At 45.0% G+C, this 24,740-nt stretch overlaps 1 protein-coding gene across 2 annotated transcripts; it reads right to left on the bottom strand.

Annotated features, from left to right (window-relative positions):
* Positions 1 to 438: 438 nt before the first annotated feature.
* On the bottom strand, positions 439 to 17,042 carry IVNS1ABP (influenza virus NS1A binding protein). Of its 2 annotated transcripts, none has more exons than XM_053985116.1 (15): positions 16,731 to 17,042; positions 11,079 to 11,310; positions 9,758 to 9,884; positions 9,280 to 9,449; positions 9,117 to 9,192; positions 8,218 to 8,391; positions 7,727 to 7,852; positions 6,248 to 6,355; positions 4,064 to 4,190; positions 3,315 to 3,539; positions 3,116 to 3,237; positions 2,817 to 2,943; positions 2,604 to 2,735; positions 2,281 to 2,454; positions 439 to 1,854 (listed from the first exon to the last, which is right to left on the bottom strand). In XM_053985116.1, the coding sequence occupies exons 3-15, from the start codon at positions 9,866 to 9,868 to the stop codon at positions 1,601 to 1,603; spliced, it is 1,926 nt and encodes a 641-aa protein (XP_053841091.1). In that variant the 5' UTR covers positions 9,869 to 9,884; positions 11,079 to 11,310; positions 16,731 to 17,042; the 3' UTR covers positions 439 to 1,600. The 2 variants fall into 2 exon arrangements, with proteins under 2 accessions (XP_053841091.1, XP_053841092.1); XM_053985117.1 differs by lacking the exon at positions 16,731 to 17,042 and adding an exon at positions 11,769 to 11,983.
* Positions 17,043 to 24,740: the final 7,698 nt, after the last annotated feature.

The following is a 24,740-nucleotide window of genomic DNA, read 5'->3' as shown; positions in this document are numbered from 1 at the left end:
GGAATTTCCTGGGCCTGGTGTGTTTTCCCACTCCCATGGGAAGCTGGAGCAGTGAGGCTCCTGCCCCACTGCACAGAACCTGGCCTAGCACCAGTGTGGCTCATCCCTAAAGGTGAAGGCGCAGCTTTGCACCTCTGTTGTGCATTTGCAGCTTTGTGTGGCCCCGGCCCTGTGGGGCACCACCCAACCTGAAGAGAGGTTTCTGAACACAGCCCCTGAGCAGGGAAAGCCCTGGCCCAGACACTCCCCAGGGGCTGTGGTGCTCCGAGCCCCAGTCCCTCGAGCAGCAAGCCTGACTCTACTGCAGGCATGAGGGACATGGGACACTCCACCCCCTGCCCTGTGCCTGCACACCCATCTGAAATGTCATTTTTAGTATCTCCTCTTTGGACACCCCCTCCTTGAAGAAAAGGACACACAGCCAGGCCAGGGCACGCCTGTGGTGCAAGGGTTTCCCAAAAGGTACCTTTAATGTGTTTGCAGCAGCAGCAAGCAGTCAGTGCTAGTTTTGGCACCCAGAGTTAGATGTGCAGCACTACACATTAGACACCAAGTCATCCCACCCTGACATTTGATCCATAGGAGCAGAGAAAGTGAACTAAAACAGGACTATGAACACATACAAAATCAAGTTATTCATGTTCTACCACACTTCCAGCTGGTAATATTAGAAAAATAAAGACAGGTACTACAACACATTTTCTTTGCCAGCTGGCAAGAGTTTAAAACCCATGAGAACCCCCCCCCCCAGTTGTTGTTGTACAAAGATCAGCTCACCCAGAGTAACAAAACTGCTGTACAGAAAGCACGCTCTGCATTCTCCTCAAAACACTTGGAGCCAGAATCCTTGTCCCACCCTAGAAAGTCTGGGTGTGTCATGTCCAGAAACCCTATGCAGTTCTAAGGAAGGTGGTGCAGACTAACTCACACTATTGCAGCAGAGGCAGCAGCTCACCTGTGGGGGCAATCCACTGTCCCACTCGGGCTCTAGAAACTCCAAGGCTGTCTCTTTGTTTCAATAACCATTTATCTGCCATTTGCATTTCAACAGACAAAATACTCTGCTGAGTATATAAAAACTGTTATAAAAAGGCAATTGTAAAAGATAAGGTATTAGCAGAGGCATGTCAGCTTTTCTTAATAAAAAAAATAGCCATTACATCTATTTAAATAAGGCTTCTTGTTACAGATTGTTCCAGTTACTGAAGGAAACCAAGGCCTGATGAAAGAAGAAAACATTATCCCCCACAAATGTTACCCTTCCTGCCCCAAGAACACACCTCCAAGAAGTCATCCAATGTGCAAAGTAACAAATACTGGGGGGAAGCTCCTGAAATGATATGCCCAGTCTAGTTTCTCTTGCATTATCATCAAAATCTTAAAACAAAACCTTTAAAGTTCTAAAATACACAAAAAAACCCTTCATCTCAGTATTTTTTCCAAAACAAATATATACAGCACGTTAATATGCAATATGCAAAAGCTCTGTGTTGCTGTTGGCAACATCTATGCCCTCCCCACCCCTATTCACAGGTGTACCTCTAACTGAAACACAATTACATCACTAAGCCTGTTAGTTTGAAAAGGGAATTTAATTGACTTAAAACTTGTAAATTTTGGTGTAGGGGCTCCACTCATTTGACTCTGGATTATAGACCTCAAGTGTGTTCAAGAACTCATTGCCATCAAAGCCCCCCACTGCATAAATGGTGTTGGCCACGGTGGTGATGCCGGCGTTGCTCCTGGGCGTGGTCATGCTGCCCATCATCTTCCACTCGTTCCTGGCAGGGTCGTACATCTCCACGCAGTTCACCGCGTGCGTGCCGTCAAATCCTCCAGCCACAAAGAGCTTGCCTGTGTGAGGAAAGGGAGCCACGCTCACTGCTCAGCACCAGCTGGCCCTGTGCTCCCACCAGGAGGCTCAACAAAGCCCCAAGGGACCCAGGTGTTGTCGCAGACCTTGGCCTGGTCAAGGTCTGCACTTACAGGAGTGATCTGCTTTGGGTCTCCTGCCCATGACAGCTGACAGGAATTTGATTCAGAGTAAGAGCAAATCCAAATTCAAACAGGTGCAGCTTTAGAAGCTGCACAGTGACACTTTCAGAACAAAGAGGTGGGGTGAATGCCCCAAAACCAAGAGGATTTTTGCTTTTTAATTAAAACTGGGCATTTAACCAGGCTCCTACTGTACTGTTTCCTGCCCAAAAAGGAGCGCAACTTTGTATTCTACTCGCATCAGAACAAATATGAAAGGCCCCGAGGCAGCAGCCCCAGCCCTACCATCACGGACAGCCACGCCGGCGCCGCGCCGTGCCACGTTCATGGGCGCCATCAGGGTCCAGGTGTTGTTCTCGGGGTTGTAGCGCTCCACGCTGTTGAGGCAGTTCCAGGACTCGGCCCCGCCGATGATGTACAGGTACCCCCCCAGCTCACACACGGCCGACTGGTGCCTCCCTGCAACCAAAGCTGGCAGAGTCAGCCACCAGCAACAGCCCACAGCAGCAGCGACTCAAAGGGGCTTTGTTTGGTGTAGTTTTTGGTTTGGTGCAGTTCTGCAGTTGCCCTTTTCTCCCCATCCCTGCCCAGCTCCCCAACAAACTTACGGATGTTAAGGGGAGCACAGCTAGTCCAAGCCTTTGTTACAGGATCAAACACATCACAGTTCTTCAGTCCTTTCTGGCCATAGGGATCAGAACCACCCACAATGTACAGCTTTCCGTTCAAGGCACACACTCCTGTTGATAGAGGAAAGAATGGCAAGTGAGCAAGAACTGGCTGAGTCTCCAGCCCCCAGTCGGGCGCTGCAGAGGCCTCACCTGCGTTGCAGCGGTTGGTCCGCAGCTCGGGAACAGGGGTCCAGTCATCGATCTCGGGCTCGTACATCTCTCCGCAGCTCAAGTCATCCGAGTGGCCGTTTGACCCACCCACGACATACAGCTGCCCCTGAGAGAACAAACCAACACCCGTCACCTCTCAGCACACCAGTCAGCTCGTGAGCACTCAGGTAACCATGGAACTAAGAGAAACAGCTTCTAGAGCCATCCTGTTCAGTGTGCCCTGTTCAGCTCAGCCCAGGTGGGGTCCCACAGGCTTGCCTGCTCCCCACCCCACACACCATCAGCACTGCCATCTGGAACCGGGCCCTCGGCGTCCTCATGGGTGCGATGAACGTCCAGGTGTCCTTCTCAGGGTCGTAGCACTCCACGGTGCGCAGGCACTCCTCCCTGTTGTAGCCCCCTGCAAGCGAGAGGTTACTGGCCCCACATTCAGAGGCACCGGCCCACCCCCGGCCCGGCGCCCCCGCCCCGGCTCACCCGCAGCGATGAGCCTGCCGTTCAGCTCGGCCGTGCCCAGCCCCGAGCGCGCGTACTGCATGGGGGACATGGGCTTCTCGATGAGGTCGCTGGGCTGCAGCTCGAAGCTCAGGCTCTTCAGCAGCCGGGGGGTGCTCGAGGGGGAGCTCTGCGGGCTGTTGCGGCCGTGCAGGAAGATGACGCACAGCACCCCGTCCAGCACGGCCAGGCACAGGTACGTGTTACCTGCGGGGACAGCACACCGCCACCGTAAGCAGGGTGCCACGTGAAGGGGGACCGAGCTGGATGCCAAATGGGCTCTGCTGGTTCTCTGTCCCCTTGGCAGCACGGAAACTTCATTTTCTCAGGTTACTGGTTCCAAAAGTGTTAGTTATTTACAACTATGCTTTAGATACTAAAAGAGTGCTCGAAGGACATACGACAGCAACTTAAACATGGGCTGGGAATCTCCTTGCACACACAGTGCAAACAGCTCTGTTCATTAACTATGGACTGCCTGTGTCCTTAGGATTTTCTGGGAAAATTATTACACACCACGGATTTAGTTGATAAGGAACTGAAATGTATGTCATCCCAGTTTGGCCCAGGTACATCTGAAGTACCCTACAAATTACTTGACTTGTATCATCAGTAAGAAGAAACACCTTAGCATTCCTCAAAGATGTGAAGGAAATCCCCAGGGAGTAGAAGGTGGCAGGTACCCGAGAGGAGACACATCTGAGGAGACAACCCCTGCCCCTGTTACTCACTCGAAGTCTTCTCTGAAGCAATGATTTTCCACTCATGTTTAGGACTCTGAACAGTAGCATTTGGAGAAAGACTTCCAGAGGAGCTGCTACTGATCTGCTTGTGATCATTCTCACGTGGTGGCCTCTTCTGCAAAATCAAAAGGCAGCTACAGAAACCTAGCCAGAGACTACAGCTCCTTTTACCTCTGCTTCTCTGAGATACTGCGTAGCTACTCCGGAGCACGCTCGTTTACCGCCTCCGCAGAGCAGCATTTATAGCACACCTATATTCTCAGCAGAACATCTTGCCTGCCCAGAAACAGTGGCCATAAACCACCCTACACTTTTCTCCTGGAACTCACTTTATCCTGTGACTGCAGCTTTATACTGCTGGTGCAGGACTGCAAATCCCTGAAGTAGGTGTGCATTTCTAGCAGGATTTACGAATGTAAGGAAAGAACTACGTGCAGCTGGAAAGAACTGAGCTACCACATAGAAGCCTCACTCCCAAGCTCTGCTTCTGGAACTTGAGTTCATTATATAATGCTGTTTGGAAGTGAATTAACTATTCTCTTCATTCCCTGAAGACAAACTAATTTTACCTCAGTTCACCTCTGTGCTCAGATTAGCTGTTTCTTGGATTTTACTCCCTTGATACTTCCACTAACACGAGATTTCTTCTTTCATTTCCAATTAAATTTATACTGTAGCTTACATTATTTTACTCTGTTAAGAAAAACCTCAAAATTCCCAGTTTCAGCACAGTTGGCCGGGTTGTTGAGGCTCTTCCTGAAGCACAGGAAGTTACCGTGCTGTCTATACTGTTCAGCAGCAGAGTTTATGACCACAGTCCCAAGTCTGCGATGCTTGCACAGTTCCCTGGAGCCTGATCTCCATGGAAACTGTCACAAGACTTCAGAAACACATCACCTAACTCAGATAACCTCAAACAGAGGAGCTGGATTGCTAAGCTCAGCTCACCGTGACTTGGAGAGAGCATTTTTTAAATTTCTGAACCTTCATCCAATTAACCACTTAAGCCCTTATCTTTAAATTGCCTCAACAGCAACAGAAAATACAAAGTTTTGTAATTTAAAAATGTAAAGGTTACAATTTTTCCAGGACTGGCATCTAGGGGATTTTTAGTGTTAGTTCCCTCAACTGTTTAGGATGTCTGAAGCTGGTGATTTTTCTCATTAGAAAGGATTTGTAGAAAAACATTGACAAGTCCTGGTCTTCGTTCTGAAAATGAACTTTCTTAACATTCACCTCTCTGCTTCTAAGCATTATAAGTGGTATCCAGAGGTGGAGAACCTTGTGAAGGCTTTCTAAAAACAATTAACAAACTGGAAGATTAGCTGGCTTTTCCTTTTCCTCTCATTTCACTTCTAAAATCCACATTCTGGGATGGACAGTGTTTTACACATTAGCTAAGAATTTCATAAAGGAAACTTTTTGTATTAACATGTTTCACTGTTATAAAATACTACAATGTATTTGCTTTAAATTCATAAATTTAAACCAAGTTCATTTGTATAAAGCAACTGATAATTTACAACAGTTAGTCCTTTTTTTATTCTTTCTATCTTAGCCTGCGTTTGTACTAAGCCATGTGGTTTTCTGGAGTTCAGAAGGATTACACCTGGTAAGAAATAAAAAATAAAACCATAAAAAACGACCTCTCAAAAAGCACAGGAGTGATCTGCACTCAGTCAAAGCATCAGAGAGATTTGGCAGCTACACCACCAGTGCAGCTGAACAAAAGAAGCGGGCACTGGCAGCTGAAGGATTAGAACTTGGATCTGGAATCTTTTTCTGGGCCAAAATTAACCAGACACACTCCCTACTGCAAGCCAAGCAGTCCGTGTTTCTCTACAGTCTCTGGGAACTCTACAATGTCTCAGCTGACTTCCTACAGCTGAGTGCCTGTCTGCCTCTTCTTTCTTCTAACAGCCAGGATTGATTTGAAGTCAGAATTAGAGCACACTGTTGTGCAAAGTCTGAGAGTCAGCCCAGCCTGCCAAAGAGACAGAATCTGAGAGCACATCATGGCCTGCAGCAGCTCCCAGCCAGACACCTTCTCCTGGTGCATTTCTCCACTACAGCACTTGTTGCCTTCTCTGCCAGCAGAACACAAGACTTCAGGTGTGCTGTAAACTGCTCCAGTCTACCTGGGGGTTACCTGAGACTGTCTGCAATTGGTACCTGCACAAACTGAATGTGGTCATCATCACTGCCATACACCTCAGCCTGTCCATCTAGCAGATTTCCATCAAGCAGCTTGTGATCAGCTGAGTAGTACAGCGTTTGCACCTGCAAAAACAATAACAGAACACCCATGTGGCTGCTGTCTCTGTGCTCCTCAGCTACAGGCACATTACCCCAGGCACCACACTGCTCGTCAGCTCATCTCAAGCTCGCACAGTGGCAAAACTAAAAGGAAGCAGATGTCATGGTGGCAATCTTCAAACAGGGGGTGAAGGTTCCTTACTTTCTCAGCTTGAGAGAAATCTTCATTTTCCTTGGGCTTCTGCTGTTTTCCCAGCACAGAAACATTAGACAAGCCAAAGGCACATTAATTTGCAGAGTTACACAAATTCACAGTCTCATGCAAGCATTTTCCTTATCCCTGCACACAAGTTTTCTGCTATGAAAAATACACATATTTATCTCCATCATAAAAGGCCAAGAGAAGCCAACAGACTCTAAAAGAAAGGTATGGGAATGAGGGAAGACAACACAAATTTAAGTTCTGGAAGAAACTGTTGTCCACCACTGAAACTTAGATGCAGCTGTTTCAATGAAATGCATCTTAATTTCAACATGATCAAAGCTTTTAAATTAGTTTCTCCAAGAGGAAATATACACTTGAGATTATATGACAGCATCAACATGTACTTTTGCCTAGACAACTGTTTCTGGGGATCTTTTGTGCACGTAATAGCAGATTTTGAAAATTTTGAAGAATTTCACAAGATTTGATAAAGTCCATTTGTTGGAGCCAATTAAAAATTTTGTCTCCCCACTAATTTTGCCATTAAACACTGCCCAGGCTACATCTAACATTAGTATTCATGAGAAAAGCCATTTAACAACACATAAGTTTCAAAATAATGCATCCTGTAAAGGAGTAAGTAAACACCATTAAATCATCATGATCGTTCTCTGCCCACAGCGGATTTTCTTAGGAGCACTGGGGCAGGACTGCTGCTTCTGTACGTGTCAATACACTTGAGGCTCTTCTTGGTTCTTCAGCCTTGGTATCCTAGTTTTGTTAATAAACCTATGGGGAGATAAACCAACGGGGAGGAACAACCATTAGAAGCTTTTACCTACTGTGCATTTACAAGCAAAACCTGCAAAGGAAAACATCACCAATCTATGGCAAGTCTCAGTACCACCTCCCCAAACTAAAGCAGATACAGGCCACTCTGAGGCTACTATACAGCAACGGGGAGCAAAAAGGAAAGTGAAGACCAGACTGAACAGTGCATTCAGCTCACCTGAACACCCCCCCAGTTTCTCAGCTTAGGGGTACCTACAGCAAAATTTAAATTCTTTAGGGTCAGTTAAAAAAGTGAAGGGGAAAAAAAAAAAGAAAAAAAAGGGATCATCCTTCATATTGGCTTTTTTTGGGGTTTTTTAAATGATTAATCCCAAAATCCCATTTTCTTAAAGACTAACCTCTTCCATTAGATCTTCCAGGCTGCCTCCGTTCTCCCAGATGCTGCGCTGTACCCAGTTGATTACCTTTGTGTACAATTTGCCATTGCTGGGTAGGCCAACATTGTCTTCCAGCATTATTTCAAGCTTGAGAGAGAAGAAAAAAAGATTACTTACTCTCTAGGAATTACCCTGTAGCATGCTGTATTCTACAAAGTAAGCACAACTCTCTCTTTACTACAGAGCCAGAAACACCACAAGGAACTTTCAGCCAATGGAACTAGGAAGCACATTTAAATACAATCACCTTTTAGACCTGGAAAGGGTGACAGCATGTGTTCTCTACAGTTAAGGTTCACAGCAGTAGGACACAGATCCAGAATTGTTATAATACTGGCAGCAATCAGTACACCAAGCTTTCCTGCCTCCAAAAGGGAAGGAAATCCTAGTTGCTCCTCAGGTTGCTTTTTGGAAATCCTGTACCAGAAGGAATTCTACAAACTTAAGCTAACCTTTAACCGTGGGAGCTTGAGAAATTCCTCCTGTTCTGAAATCTCTACAAGGTGTTCCTGAATGTAGCCATCGATCTTGTTCAACAACCGAGAGTCTCCCATGCAACTGGCGAAGTTCCGGTACGAGATGCAGCTCTGCACGTCCATCTTGGAGAGCAAATAGTCACCACAAACCTGGCAATGAAAGAGCTGCAGCTTAGTGTACAAACACACCGTTTTTATACATTTAAATTATCTATCCCAACATACAGCAGCTGTTTTCTAACTGCAGAGTAGTGGCTCTGCTGTCATCCCCATGCCAGTGCTGTAAAGGGAATGTTACCTTCCACAGGAGTATGCACATTTTAATGAAAAAGTCAGACACATTTGGAAGCTACTGACATCTACACTGACCCCATGCTTTTCTACTTACCACCTAATGAAAACTGCTTCTCGGTCAGGTGAGCTAATAATCCCAATTCTCTTTTAAAGGGTACCCCTATCTGCGGCTAAGGGTATTCCCAAAGTTAAGCACTACCAAATTTATGTTCAGGAATGTGTGAATTATTATTTTTCTGACAGATTTACAGGTTTGTTCATGCTCCCAACACAACCAAGCACAGCACTGCTGCCACAGACCTGAAGGTAAGAATCAGCCAAGATTTAAAGCTGTTCTTCTCACACAGGTGAACAAATACAAAATGTAACTCCAGGGAACACACTGGCACTAAGACAGCTCAAGTGGAAGCAACACATCCAGCTGGCACCAAATCAATACAGTGCTAAGGAACATCTACAGTAGCTTTGTGCTGAGCACTTCTTCCACAGAATCATCAGGTTTTGGCTTGTTAACACCAAAAGATGCAATGCTGTCAGCCTGGGAAGGCAGAATGGACTTCCAGAAGAGCTGAGAACTGTACCTGCTTAACCCTCTCCATCTTCAACTTCTTTGCTGCAGAGTATACATCTTTCACCAGCTCTTTATCAGCTTTTAACCTATTAAATAGAGAAATGTACCTCTTAATATTCTGATTTTTCAAATCAAAGTCTATCCTCTCTCTAGTTACCATGAGAACTACTTACTGAGCAGTATAGGCATAATTCAACAGAACTTCAACAGCTTCCGGGTTGAGATCATCGAATTTCACATGGGAAACTCCATGACAGTCGCTGTCAGTGTTGAAGATTTCAAACAGGTAGGGACTGCAGCATGCCAGCACGGCTCGGTGCGCCAGCATCTCGTGTCCACACACCTTTATGTCAAACACAAACAAGTCCATGTGCTGGTGAGGATTTTTTGTAATTACCTTTGTATTTTCACAATATGAAGACCTACTCAGGTGAGTGCCACAGTTCAAATCAATTTTTCAAATTAACAGTCTCCAGCTGCAAGTTACCATCACTTCTCTCCAAGTGCACCCCATTTGGATATTTTTTAATATGCATTTTTCGGAAAAACGGGCTTCTAAAATGTCACATCTCCCAGTCTGTGAAGCAACAGCTTCACATGGTGTAACCCCCAAATCCCCCCAGGCACCCCACTGGGGCAGGGCACAGGTACCTGGAGGCGGACGTCGCAGAACTGACCGCTCTTCCGTAAGGCGTTGAGTTTGGCAACAGACGACTCGATGAAGTTCTCATCCTCGAACATCAAATACCCGTTGGGAATCATTTTGGTGTTGGTCTGGCTGCACATGCAATGGGCAAAGGTTACACACACAGCATTTTGCTTCAGTGCAGCAGTACTAGCAACACTGTTTGCAAACCAACACGCAGGGGGCATTGATGGATTAATGATTTCAGGGATTGAGGCCACAACTTTTAATGCATCCACATCACTTCAGCAGGTACTGGATTCAAAACCACAGCCTGAATCAGTGCCAGCTCTGTGGGAGCAAGCTAGGAGCTACTGAATTACATGGATTCCCTTCCCTAAAGATCTTTTCCAGTAGATCCATCCCCAGCTAACATTATTCATCACCACTTTACATTTCCTACCACTCTGGTCCAGCTGCATTTTTTGCAGACACAAAACCCAGCTACATTGAAAAATAAGAACTGAGAACTTAAAGTAGCTTGTGAAGCAGAATAGATAGATAAACATTTTCTGTTTAATTTTATGAGTAATGACTCAGTATTTTAGAGCAGCTGAAAGTCATGAAAGAACATTATGACCAACAAAACAGACATAATTTAATAAATTCTGAACAATAATCATGTATTTTAAGTCATCTCAAAGGCTAGAACAACTTCCTCTGAAGACCTCGGCCATACACAAAAATACCACCTCTGGGAGATCAGTCTAAGACTGGAAAAATAACTTCAGGAAACTTTAATTTTTTAATCTGGAAGCTATTCCATAGCTCCTTTAATTGATTCTTTTTTAGTTAACCACTTTCCAAATAAGAAGCCAATTAAGAATATTAAACTATTACCCTTACCTAATAAATTTGAAATAGTAATTTGAAACAAAAATCAGATTTGTAAATTTGAGCTCCTAACATACACAGAAGCACAGTTACCTTAAAAACCTTAGAATATATGTGGGATTCTATTAATGTCACCAGCAATAATTTTTATTTGCATCTCAAGTTTAAGAAAATTCTGAAGATCACACTAAATAAGAAAACTCCAAACCAGAAGTGGATTGCAAAAATCAGTAACGAAAATATCAAGGCTCCTACGAAATACTTCTAGTGTTAATCCATCTATTTTAAATTCACTTACTACTACAAGTATTCAACCCTAAACTGGCAACAATAATCTTACTTACAAACATCCATTTGTTGTGTTTTATTAAAGAAAAGACACCAAGATTTTAAATTTATATAATTTCAGCAGAAGTATTAACTACTGTATACACAATTAATGATACAACTTACCAAGCAAATATATGACTGTAAATTTAAAATAGCCCAATGGTATCACTGTGTTAGAACAGAGCACTCGAGTTTCAGGATCTCCTGATAGGGAAGATGTTTGTGGAAATGCAAAAGCAGACGTGTGTTTGCAGCTGCAAAATGGATTCCAAAACTATCAGGCTTGAAGATGATGTAATATAGTCCTTATGAGCTATAGACATGAATTTCTTCTGTGATAGTCATGCATCATAACCTGCAATAAAAGAGAAGGTATCAAGTAAGTACAAATAGTGCTGCCACGTATTTCACATAAAACTTGATTCACAGTCTTGACCCAAACAAACAAGTTTTTCTCCACAAACAAGTTGGGGTTGTTTTATTGTTGCTCTTGGTTTTTTTGGGGGGTTTTGGGTTTTTTTCTCCCCACAAAAATCAAGCAGCCTGAAAAATTCCATATTGACACTAACATATCCTCATGCCTAATAAGAGATCAACCACATCATCGTTATACCCCCGGAGACAAGAAAAGGGCTAAATCAGTGCTTAGGAAAAAAGTTACAACAGTTAAATCCCATTTTTAGCCAATCCTTTAGCAACTCTGCCCTTCAGCACATCCTATTATCATTATTGCTTCCACAAGTAGATAACTCACAAGTATTGCAACAGAAATTACTCCATTTTCTAAAAGAACACAATCCACAAGCCTCCTACCTTCAGCTCTTCTTGTGCTCATCTACTTATAGCCTTCTTCTACCGAATGCCTAAAATTGTCTGAAGATGGATTAAGGACATGTCTGAAATGACTGGGCATGTCTCCAGTCTCCGCTACTTCCAGAAAGATGTATAAAGTCAGGAATCTGTATGACAGCTTTCTTTGGTAAAAGGTCTCTCTGCCACGCTGGGAACAGACCCTGTTGGGTTCTGGTTGAGCTCGGCACTGGCAGTGCAGACTGGGATGGCTTTGCTGGGAATTCACATGCTGGTGGGCTCTTTATGCTGAGATTTTTCGGGGAGGGGAGAAGAGGAGGAGGAGCAGCAGCAGGGAGGGAACAGGCAACAAACACTCACTCTGGAACTTTCCATGACCCTGGTGCCACCTCAGGAAAACATCAATCACTTCAGTTCCAACACTATATTTGTATCCACAGAATAAATGCCACATTGGGAACTGGGTTTCCTAAAAATAGGTGCAGCTCATTTCTCCTTGTCAAAAACTAAAAGTGCCCTCCGTTGCAGGGAAGAGAACCTTGTGACCGTGGTGCATGGCCAGCGCTCAGCCCAGGGGTGACTTTGGCAGGAGCGGTACCTGCCCCGTGCCCGGGCAGCCCAGCAGCTCCAGCGGGAGGCTGATTCCCGGAGCGGCAGAGGGCATTATCCCACCACACACCAGCTCCACGGACACTGCCTCCATTCCCACAGCAGAGTCCAGCCAGCAGAGAACTGCGCAGGCAGAGCAAACACTCGCTGAGCTTGGCTCTGGAGCAGGCACAGCCACACAGCCTGGAGAAGGGAACACCTGCTCCCGAGCACAGCAGCGTCCCACATCACAGGAACACAGCACCCCGGAACGCTGGGGCGCTGCAGGAGCAGCACCCCTGCACACAATTCCATCAACACACTGCAATGCCAGTCTGCCTCGGTGGGAAAAGAAATCTCACACAAAGGTGAGATTAAAGAATAATAAATTAAGATATATTCTTTTTGTAATTCTACAGGCAAGTCAAGAGCCTGACACCAAGTTCTATTTAACAAATATTGTTTAATTAGGCATTTGGCAGTTAACACATCCCTGCTGGTACAACTGGCATAATCACTGCAATTTTTAAAGCAAGCAAACTTCTCGAAACAGAACTCAACATCCTGATGTCCACATCTTCCCCAAAGATTCACCTCAACCAAAACATTTCAAGTCACAGGACAGTTAGTCAAACTATCCTAACTAAATCCCACAATCAGCCTCGCTCAGTTTACATCTCTGGGCATGTGTTGTCACATTCTGCTGTAACACAACAGTTTTATTTCCAGTGTTCTAACTCTGCCATACGTACTTGCTTGGGACCTTCAAGACCTAAGAAGGTTATCCAAAATAGTTCTGGATTGAAATGGAAGATCTGTCTGTCTGTTAAAATCCTCCTTTGTGTGAGACACCAATCCCATGCAGATGCATTTATGTCCCTAACGGTATTGTCAAATCTGAATATCTAGGAATTTGAACATCTTAATTACTGCCACAGAGTTTCAATGCTGTTGTGTGTGTCATGGCTAATATTAATACTCAAAACAGCATTAAATAGCACAAGCAGATTCACAACTTTCCATATTTTGGTTTGGAGTGCTGCTGCTAGAACACAACACAAGCTATCAGCCAAAATACACTGCAAAGTCCAGAACACTGCTTATTCTGCCATTAAAGGTCAGAAACAGGTACTACAAACAAACTCTTTCCTTTAAATTATTTTTTTTTAAATCGAAATCACTTTGTCACTACCTTCCCCTCCTTGATTATATCAAGCTCCATCCAAATGCACGTCTTTAATCACAATAAAGCTACAGAATGATCATCCCAGAATGGGAACAACACATTCCATTGGAGAAAACTCCTACTTGAGAGCAGCTATTCCCTTACATTTAAAATGATAAAAAAAAAAAAAGAGTAATGTGTAAACTCTGGATTTTTGTTGTAATTTTAACAGTAAGGATTGGTACTGGTATGGGGCTGGAGACCCCCTTGGATCAAGAGCCAATCACCAGGCTCAGGCAGGCGCCTGAAGTCACTGAACATCCACATGGTGTGTTCTAGCACCCCAGCTGTTCCCAGGAATGCAGGATTCAGATGTCTGCCCAGCTGCTCGATTTTAAACACAACCTTTATGCAGTAATTTTGTTTCCTGAACACCTCATGTTGTGCACAGAGATCTTCCTTTGCCACCTAGGTGTACCGCTGGACCACGAGCGATTCACATCTCATCGTGCACTCAGAGATAAACTGGCTGCACATCCTGACTTCCAGAAGGGACATTCCCTCCTTTTCAACTCCTCTATTTCACTGCTGCCCATTTAAAGGTACATTTAAGAAAACTCACCTAAATAGCAATGATACTGAGACACAGTGATCCTCGGTGCTGCCCTAGGCCTCTCCCCTGCAGAGCCTTTTGCAGGAGCTGTGGTCTCAGGTGACCACCAAGACAAGAAGCCCCAGAGGCAGAGTCACCTTGCCCATGACCTAACAACACAGAAACCATCTATTTCACATCTCATCTTTAAGACAGCCCATCTTCCATGAGCAGTATTTGCTGTGCCAATTCTGCACAAAGCTTTTAGTCAAATTAATGTACTACTTCTTCAACTCACAGGTAAAGCACTAATTTGAGGGAGATACTTGATAAATTTTGATTTAAAGTCAATACTTGCTGATGTAATGACAGACACTTGATTGACACTTGTGAAACAAAAATGGAGTTTAACACCCAGCCAGAGCTTTCTGGCTTGTGACAGCCCAGCTCAGAAGAAATGTAGGTCACACCTACGACTGCTCACAGTCCATTATCCGTATCAGAATATAAAACCAAACGTCCTCAAAACATTTCTTTTATACATTAGCATTTATTTATGGTAAAAACACATCATCTTTTCATGTCTGAGTCTGCACTTGGGCAAAACCCATAAAACATCCAAGACATTTATTAACATACTTTACACTACTAAAGCAGCTCAACCTCTTTATACCAGTAATCTAAAGTAAGACTCAGAATTTACAACAATTTTGTTTTGCTTATTCACTTTTCAGTTGCTTTCAACTAAAGATTTAGTCTCACTGATAACTATGACTTGTAGACAAAATTTTTCTATTTCACTACACATCAACCTCAGTCATGCTCCCATGCCAACAGTGAGGACAGGGAGAGGGAAGATGGAATCTTTGCTACCACTGGTTAGGAATTGAAGAGGAAGGACAGAGTATTGTGGACATTTTCCAAAATCTCTTACATGCAGCCCTGGAAGGTGCAATGCTTGGACTGCCCTCTATAGAAAGCAAGCCCAGAGAGCTCTTCCAAACACATTTATGCATGCAGACTTAAAAAATTTATAAGCAGCAGGCTTCATGCTTCAATGTTACTGCTGTACTGTAACACTCCGGCTGCTCATTCAGCATTAGGACTGGCCTCCCACGCTTCTAAGCCCTAGCTCTGGTCATTAGTTCCCTTTTCACACTGGTTCTGCCTTTCCTCTCCTTTCCCACTTTATACTTTTGCGATTGTTGTCACAGTCCTTATCTACATCTCTTTTTCAACCTTCTGTCTCACATTCACTCTACTAAAATCTCAGTTCTTTCCTCCCCTTTTCCTACTCCCTGGGTTTATTTTTTTCTATTAACACAGACTTCCCACAGTTCTCCAAACATCTGTCACACAACCAAATCACTGAGTTTTGTTTGTATGTCCTCCTTGTCTTCCACCCCCATTCTGGCCAGTTTTTGCCTTTCTCCATCTCCTGCTCCTTAAGAACTCAAGTTGATGAAAATAAAAGCAGACTTAATTACAGCAGCTAACACACAGCTTTCTAACTGGAAAGTATTCCCTGAGTGTTGCATCCTGTGCTCCAGGAGTCAGGCTTGTGGCTACAAAATCTGCTTTTGAAAATTAAACCAATCTTACCATCAAAGCACCACTTCCTGCTTGCTTTCTTATTTTCTAGCTCTCTGACAGAAGAGATGTGGTGTCTACACACCTATCACTGCAAACAAGAAAAAATAAAAGTCCTCCTTTCACAAACCACACAAAAAAGGAGTGACATGAGACTGTATTTCCATTAGTCTATCACCACACATCTCCTTAGGAAATAACTCGGATGTTTTGCCTCTCACTGTCAGTATTTTTCTACCCTGCGTGAAATTACAGCCAATTCAGGTTTTATTATCTGTGGGAATGCTGGGTGAAGGAACAGCAAAAGTGCCAATGCAAAAAGCATTTTCTACCTTGAAGCACCTCTGAAAATTCTAAAAATCTCTGGAAATTGGTGCATGCAGGCAGAAAATAATGTACACCTCCCCAGTCACCCCTCAAAAAACCCTAAAAAAACCAAAACCAAACTGCCTTGGTCATCCACCCTCATCAGCGTTCACCAGAAGCACTAATGCGAGCTGACAGCCACTGGTTTTGCTTTATTATCTCCCATTTCCTAGAACTGATATAGATGACAGGGAGGGTCATATTGGCAAATAGCTATCAGAACACGTTGCTCATCCCGGACATTTCCTTCAAAGTCCAGGATTCCCGCGATTCTCTTTCCCCCCCACGCCGCCCCCATTCACGGTACGGGTTAGGAAGATGCCACTCCGCGGCTGCAGCGTGGCGCTTCAAGAGGCAGAGCCTGACCTTGGCCCCGCACCCGCACGCGTGGGGAACCCGGGAATTCCCGGCCGGGGGCTACACCGCACTCCCCGGCCGCCGGGGCCCGCCCGTTCCCCCGGCACGGAAGGAGCGGCCTCACGCCCTTCAGGCCATGCGGGCAACTCTGCGGCCCAAGAAAACGGGCCCCGAAGCAAGCAACAAAAGCGCCGCGGGGCCGCAGGGGCTCCGGCTCCCCGAGCGCGGGGCGCCGGCCCGGGCCGCCAACTCCGCCCGCTCCCCGGCGTCGAACAAAGCGCGGCCCCACGGCCCCTGCCCGCCGTACCTGGTGCCTCTGGGCGCGGACGGCGCTGAACATATTGGGAGCCTCCAGAATGCGGGGGAAGAAGACTCGCAGGCGCAGCCCCGGCTGGTCGGGAAGGAGCAGCGGCGGAAGAGAGGGAGCGGAGAGTGGATGGCGCGGCGCTGCCAAGGGAAGGCGGGAGCGGAGTGGGTAAGCGCGGCCACACGAGCTGCGGACACACGCACAGCGCTGCGCGCCGAACCCTCCGCCTCCGCGAGGCGGGCGGAGAGCGGGGAGGGGAGGAGGCGGTGCTGGGGCGGCAGCGATCGGCTCCGCTCGGCCGCGAAACGAGTCCGGCCGCCCCGCCCGCCGCGGGCCCTCCGCCTCAGGGCCGGCGGGAGGAGGCGCCGTGCCCGTTGGAGCTGAGGCGCAGGAAGCAGCGGCGGCGGGAGCACCGTGCCCTTTTGTGCCCGTGCCGGCTGCTGCCGTGTTGGTCGCAGCACTCAGCCACGAGCGCAACTGGTTCAGGAAGCTTTGTTTTTCGGACCTGGCGCTGCCTGTTCTCAGCCACGACACCCCTTCAGCCATGAGATCCGCCCTGCCGTGACACTCCCTCAGCCGTGACTTTCCCTTAGCCATGACTTTCCTTTAGCTATGTCAGTACCTCAGCTACAGGTCTCCCTCGGTCATTACTCCTCCTCAGCCATAACATCCCCTCAGCCACGCCTGTCCCTCACCCCTTTGACCCCCTCAGCCATTGCTCCCCTTCAGCCATGCTACCCCCTCAGCCATGGCTCCCTCTCAGTTATGAACCCCCTCAGCCACAACACTCTGTCATAAATCTGGGCTGTAGTTCAAGGTATCATATCTGTTTGACCAAAAAAAAAAAAAAAAAAAAATACCGTGTTTAGTGTTGGGAGCTCTCCCTGGGAGCTTGCTCTCTGTGTGAGGCCATGACAGCTCCATCCCACCTCACCCCTTAACCCTGGAGTCCCTCTGGGAAAGGCATTTTCCAGATGAACAGCATTTTCAACAGCTGGATGAGAAATTCACCCATGCACTCTTCAGGATAAATTCTGTCTTTCCAGGTAAATTAATTTTTAAACATCCCTGCTGATAAACGAGGGGTATTTGAAGCCCTGTCTGTTCGTTATGTGTTTGCATGCAAGCTCCTGATTCATGGCTGGGCCTGAGAGCTGCTGCAAGATCATCATAAATAATCCATGGGCCTGGTAAAGTCTGAGGATCCACGTTTGCTTCCTGATTTAAAGTGCCAAGGTCACCTGGAAGGCAGCGTACACTTCCCTGTGCAACTTCCCTGAGTGCTTCCTCCGGATTCAGAGGCCGTCTTGGTCAGGAAATAGGAAACCTGTAGATTACATTAGATACACCTTCAGTGTCTCAACTGTGCAGCTGTGCAATGCATGTGATATTTTGTCATATATTATACAATTTCTCCAACACTCTTCAAGAATCTCAGTGGAGAAGCGTGTTTCAAAACACTGAAGTTGAGCCATTCTGAGTTTTCATGCATAAAGTGCTTTAAAGTACTGAAAATAATGATCTTGTCTCATCAGAAGCAGGCGGCGGCATTAAGCTGTAGGTGTATTCCTCACCTGCACATATATCTCAGCTGCAGCTGAGCCCTCTCCAGCTTCTCACCTTGCCTGCAGCAAACGGCAGTCCCAGTTTCCCACCTCTCTGAGACATTCTTACTGTCTCTTTTCAGCTTTTAAATCACCAGCCACACCTCAGGGCTGCCTTCCCACTCTCTGCTTTCTTTTTGAATGAAGTTTCATATCAGGGCTGTGTTAATCAAAGCTGGGAGGGAGAAGGAGGTAAAGGAATGATGATCAAATAGAATGGTGCTGGGATGTTACTTAATTAAGTGAATCTCAAGATTACTCAAGCTGCTCTTCCAGTTTTCTTAGGGATGGAGATGCCTTTATGAATCACCATCAATTTTCATTGTCAGCCACCACATGTGATGTCAGAGAGCAGGAGCAGCAGCTTCCCTACAGCACAGTTAGCAGATGAGTGTTCCCAGTTCTTTTCCCATGGACCCCATGCAGAACAGGGCTAGGCCAGGAGCTCAGCTCTCCTTTGGTGCAACTGTTCTGATCACCCAAACTCACTCCCACTGAAAAAAATGTTTTTTTCCCCTCCACTCCTTGCTGTGCAATCAAGATGAAATTATTTTAAATCATTAAAACACCCTTACTCTAGATGAAATCCTATGCTGATGGAAGGTACTTCTGTGACATGCAAATACCTTCATTTCAAATGCCTAGAAACTTTGCAAAACTTCCCAGTGCAACTTGTGCTAAATCTTAATTGATCTGTAAAGAAGAACACATTATGGAAAAGGACTAGTGGATTGAGTTGCTACCAAGTGATTGAGTTACTGGGAGCTGAATCAGAACTTGTTATGCGTGTGGAGGTTCTGGATGTTCTGCATTCCTGTTGTCTCCTGCCATGGAAAATACAGTCTAATGCCTGGAAAGCCCTCTTGCTTGTCATCCAAATGGTGTGTTCCCCCTAAGTCAGGTGTTTGTAGGTGTTCCTGATGCGGCTCTTCTGCTGGTTTCCACCATGTCTCATCCAAAGATCTGATGTCTCTGGGTATTGCAAAGGCTTAATGTTTGATCTTATAGCATCAAACTCTGCTTCCTATAGAGCTTTGTCATTAAAACCACCTGAGAGGGGAAAATACTTCGTTTGGTTAGAGCAAAATATGTGGCTTGGACTGCTGTACTAAAAATGGAGGAAGTATAGAAAAAATATGTCATTCTTAGAAGTGATAATAAGGCCTCTTTTTTTATTCTTCATAAGCTGCTCTACAAAATGTGTTTAAATTCAGAGTCACGTAGTGTTTCTCTGTGCACACAGACTAGCACAGCTCAGTGCAGTGCAGCACTACCAGCCAGAGAAACCAGTCCCTGCTCTTATTTTAAACAGAAAATTGTTTTTATGGATTAACAGAATGCTTTGTGAAACAGAATACTATTCAGTTCAATATCCTTTATCATGTATATATTTAAAATATGTATAGAGATACGTATTGCAGTTGAAGTTTGTTTGTGTTCTGTGGAATTATAACTTACACCAATCTACTCATCTTTTCCTTCCTGCACTTCAGAAAGGTTTTTGATAATTCATTCTGGTTGCAGAAGTACTTGTGTAGAACACGTTTTGTCAGTGCCTTCGCTCTCAGAGTTCTTAGCAGTGACATTTTAATGGTGTTTGGGCTGGGTTGGGATTAATGGTCCATGTTGGACTCTTCCCTGTACATTCTGGCACATCATTTGCCATCTGGCTGACTGATAAGAGCTAGTCTGAGCAGGGCAGTTCATCTCCTTTCCTTCCCTGTGGCAAAACAGTGATAGTCTTGGATAAATTCTTTACATAGGAGCAAAGAATGTAGGACATTTATAAGCACTAGGAAGGAGCATTAAAAGACACGGGTTTAGTAGCCATGGCCTTAGATTTTAATGACGGGTTCTCTATCAAATCTCTGTTCATCTTTCTTGAACAATGTAAACAACTTCCCTCCTTCATTTCAGGAGACACCATTCTTCCACCTCAGTCACCTTCCTTGAGTTGTGTTGGACAGAAAGCCAGAGAATGCCATACCAAGGCTATAAATTATGTCTTATTTCCATTAAGCAAACAGAAGTCTCCTTAATTAATTCCATTGGATGAAGTCCATAGGAAATGTTCAGAGGATGCTGATAGAGCCACTAGTTAAGGTCGTTTAAAAACCCCTTCTTCTGACTACCTGTCCTTGAAGGATCAATCTTTCCATCTCAAAGACAGCTTTTGGGATGAAGCCTCATGTGAACTCCCAGCTGCAGATATATCTTGCAAAGGGAAAACAGTTACAATTTTAGAAAAAAAGTACAGCTTTCATAACTCTTTCAAGACAGTTCTCCCCAGGCAACTGTCAGCAGATCCATTCTGGGCATGGAGATACTACCTTTATTTATATTAAAAGTTATTTTTCCTTGGCCTGGACCAGTATTTAACCCACATGTAACATCAGTTCAGAAGTATGGGTGTGTTCACAAAGCAGTACCTATCCTGTCGTCATTCTTGAAGCAAACAATTCCAAAGTTGCTATTCAGATCTGATTCCAAACATTTGTGGTGACACATTTGTGACTGCCCCATCTCTGGAAGTGTCCAAGGCCAGATTGGACAGGGCTTGGAGCAGCCTGGGATAGTGGAAGGGGCTGGAGCAAGATGAGATTCCCTTACAATCCAAACTGTTCTGGGATTCTATGATTTTTAGAAGAGTGGGCTAAAGTCTGATCCTTTTGACTTTGCATGTATGCTCAAGAGCTCCTGATCAGGAATAAGCCTTTGAAAAATACTCTAGTTTGTGGCTTTCCTATAGAACTTGAAATTTTGTTATTGTTTCCTTAGACTGGAAACCTAGTTAAAATTAAAAGCTTTTCAGCTATATTAATTTATGGTTGCTTGGCAGTAATATTTGCAAATATATTCTAGTTGTACATTACAAATACGCTGACTCATTTCATACACCTGTATGTCTTTCTTGCTTCCATAAGGACAATAGTTTCTTTGGCTGAAACATCCTGTTCAGAGGGTTACAATAAAACACTTTGCACTTGAATTGTTTGCCTTCCTGACCCCTCAGCTTTCTGCCAGCTTCTGACTGTGCACGCAAGTAAGAGCTTTGTACTATTTGTCCTTGGGGCTGCATTCACTAAGTGTTCACTGGCTGTACTGGAGCCTGGTAGCTCCCAGTTCGCTTTTTCTTCTTTTTAATTTTCTCCCTCTGAATCTGCATCATTACTTTCACTCATGGTCCTAGTGAAAAATCAGAATGTTAATTAAGAATGGTAACAGTGGGGAAGACAAACGAACAGACACCTGATTGCCTCTATCCCAAAGAAGAGCTGTGCTGGGTCATGCCAGAGAAGGAAAGGGAGATGTGTAAATCCTCTTGTGATGAAGCATCAGGAATTGCTGTAAGGCCACCACAGCTGGAAGAGGCTGCTCCTTGGCAGCAGTGTGTTCTTCAGCCTCCTGCATCCCTGCTGTGGTCATTAAGGGACGGCTGTAATTAGGAACACCAGAACACAGCATCATCAGCAGGATGAGGGCACCAACAGCCTGGGGGACAGGCCTGCTCCCACACATCCTGTGGCTGTGAGGGATGTACTTCCTGTCCTCCCTGCTGCGAGATAGGTGAGTTTTAAAATAACATAAAGGGTGACCATGTAGGGATTTAGCTGCTCTGGTGGGAAAGTAAAAGCGAGTGAAGCATACTGTTCTATCATCCACTCAGAAAGTGTTCCAGAAAATGACTGAAAATTTATACTGAGAGGTCCATAGCTCCTGTGGTGAGGCTTTTTTTTTTCAAACAGAACTCTTATTTCTGCTTTTACAGAAGAACCTAGCATCCTTCAATTTTGTTTTTTAAATTAATACTAACATCATAAGCTATGAGGACAAAATTACTTAAGAGTTGGACTGTGCATTTTGTAATCTCTGCACAAGCAGAAGAATAGATTTGATGTCGCTTTACCATCGCTTATGTGTTCCAGCCATAGTAATGTTATGAGTAATTTAATTTTAAAAAGAGAAGAACAATGTAGAAGAACCTTCATGTCCCATGAAAGGAAAGCTGTTCCCACTGTATAGCCCTGCTAGCACAAAGGCAGGTTAATGAGAACCCTGCCTTGAGGGTTGGTTTGCCAATGGGCACAGGAGCAAGCCAAAGGTGAACTGTGATGTTTCTTGATCAAGAGAAATGAATTAATCTTCAACCTCATAATTTATTCCAAAGAACACAGACATTTATTGTAACTGTGTGCTCACTTTGTATTATGATGCAGCTTGCAGTGTCTGAAAAAATAACCTTCTGATACATGGATCCTCTTTGATTTCACCAGTGTCAGGAGGACATTCAGCAGTGGGGGTGGGGGGGGGTTATGTTTAACATTTGGGGCAGGTGTCTTTTATTGGTGTGATTTGTTTCCAGAAGCATCAGTGAGTGCCACACCTGGCCTGTCACAGGTTGTAGGTTTAGATAGGGATGAGGAAAGCTTCTATGGAAATGAGGTCTTTCAACTGAAGGTAGAGTTTTTGTTGAAATTATTTCTTTCACATAACTCACAGTACCTTGCATTTCTGTAACACTTTCTGTTTGAAGACCCCAGAGCTATAAGTAAATTAATTCTGCAGCATAGAAATGCATAGGAGAAGATAACTAATACTTATGTTTCACTTTTCAGTGGTTGTTTCCCCAGCTGAGTGGACTGCATGGAGAGAGCTGTCTGACCTGGTTGACACCACCGAAGTGCAAGGACTGGCATTGCTGACAATGAAATGAAGTTTTCCAGCTCTTGACTCTAGAGAGAATATGGTGAAAGGAAGATCAGGGCAGTCTGCACTCATCAGAGTTTTTGGGGGACTTCTGCAAGTGCAGCATATGGTGTGTGTTTGATGCGTGGGATGATTATGATACCTGGGAGGGAGTAAAGAGAGGGAGCTGCCGCAGAAAGCAGATAACGTGAATGCTATTTAAGGGCAGATAACAGAATTATCTGATTTTTAGCTGAACTACTTCAACTCAAGTGCTCCCTCATGAGATCTGTGTGGGGGTGGATCTTCAGTGCCTACCTCTCCCCCTTGGTGCAGGGAGGTAAGTGCCTGTGCCTGCTCTCCTTGGAGCCTGGAAGAGGCTAGCGCTCACCAGAAGGGATATGGGGGACAGGGGCTGTGTAAGGAATGCAAAAAAAATTTTATTTTACTCCCTTTTGCAGCAGGATTTGCTTTAATGGTTGGGTGAAAGGGGAGCCGGGGCAGCTGAGGCCGCTCTGTGTGCATGCTGCCTTTGAAAACAGAGCACGTCACTGCTTCCAGCTCCTGTTTCATATTCTGCTGGGAGCTTCTGCTTGCAATGCTAATTCGAGCAAATCTCTGACAATTTAAGGGGGAGAGGTTCATGTATAATATCTGTAGTAAGACCTGTTTATACTAAGGAAATCATCATCATTAAAATAAAAGGACACAAGTAATTGCAAGTTTCTCCTTAACAAGAATATTCAATTTAAGTACAGGTAAACAGGAACAAAGTGGTCTTATTTTAGAGCTAGTGAGTGCATATTTTTATATAATCAGGAATCACTAATTGCACAGAAGCAACCTCAAGTTGCAACACCTTGTAATGCAGGCACAGAGCATCTTCATAATGAAAACGCAGTGCACTTTGAAGATATGCACATGAGTGCAAACAGGATGAGCACTGGAAAGGTTATGGAAGGTAGGGCAGCACAGGGGGAAAGTGTAAAGGAACACATTTGGAGTTGGAAATACTTTTCCTGCAGCACCAGTGTCCCTTCCAGAATGTGAATTACTGCCCAGCCTTGAGAGGGGACAAAAAGGCTGGAGAGATTTAAAATTTCAGCCTGATGGCTGCCAGTGGGAATGGACTAGATGCAACAAGAGTATTTGACACACATGCAATGTCATCTGGTCTCCTGAGGACTGCAAATTCCACTATAAGGTCATGCATCTAACTTTCTGGCTCCATCCTTTTAGCACAGAGAAGGAGAACCATGACAGGCTGCCTCGTGTTACTCTGGAGTATTAATAGTGCTGTTGGCTGCCCAAACACTGCAGGGAAATGTCCAGCTTATTTCTTTTATATATATTCACAGAATTCACAAAATGACTAGGTTGGACGAGACCTTAAAGGTCACCAAGCCCAACCCATGCCCCAACACCTCAACTAAACCATGGCATCAAGTGCCATAACCAGTCTTTGTTTAAACACATCCAAGGATGGTGACTCCACCACCTCCCCAGGCAGATCATTCCAGAACTTTATGACTCTTTCCATGAAAAACATTTTCCTAATATCAAACCTATATTCCCTTGATGCAGCTTGAGACTGTGTCCTCTGCTTCTGTCAGTGCTGCCTGGAGAAAGAGACCAACCCCACCTGAGCACAGCCACCTTTCAGGGAGTTGTAGTGAGTGATGAGGTCACCTCTGAGTCTCCTTTTCTCCAGGCTGAACAC

The sequence above is a fragment of the Vidua macroura genome, chromosome 9, assembly GCF_024509145.1.
Source record: "Vidua macroura isolate BioBank_ID:100142 chromosome 9, ASM2450914v1, whole genome shotgun sequence".
In the NCBI taxonomy this organism is placed as follows: domain Eukaryota; kingdom Metazoa; phylum Chordata; class Aves; order Passeriformes; family Viduidae; genus Vidua; species Vidua macroura.
The sequence above is the reverse complement of the archived record's forward strand: the minus strand, read 5'-3'. Positions and strand labels throughout refer to the sequence as shown.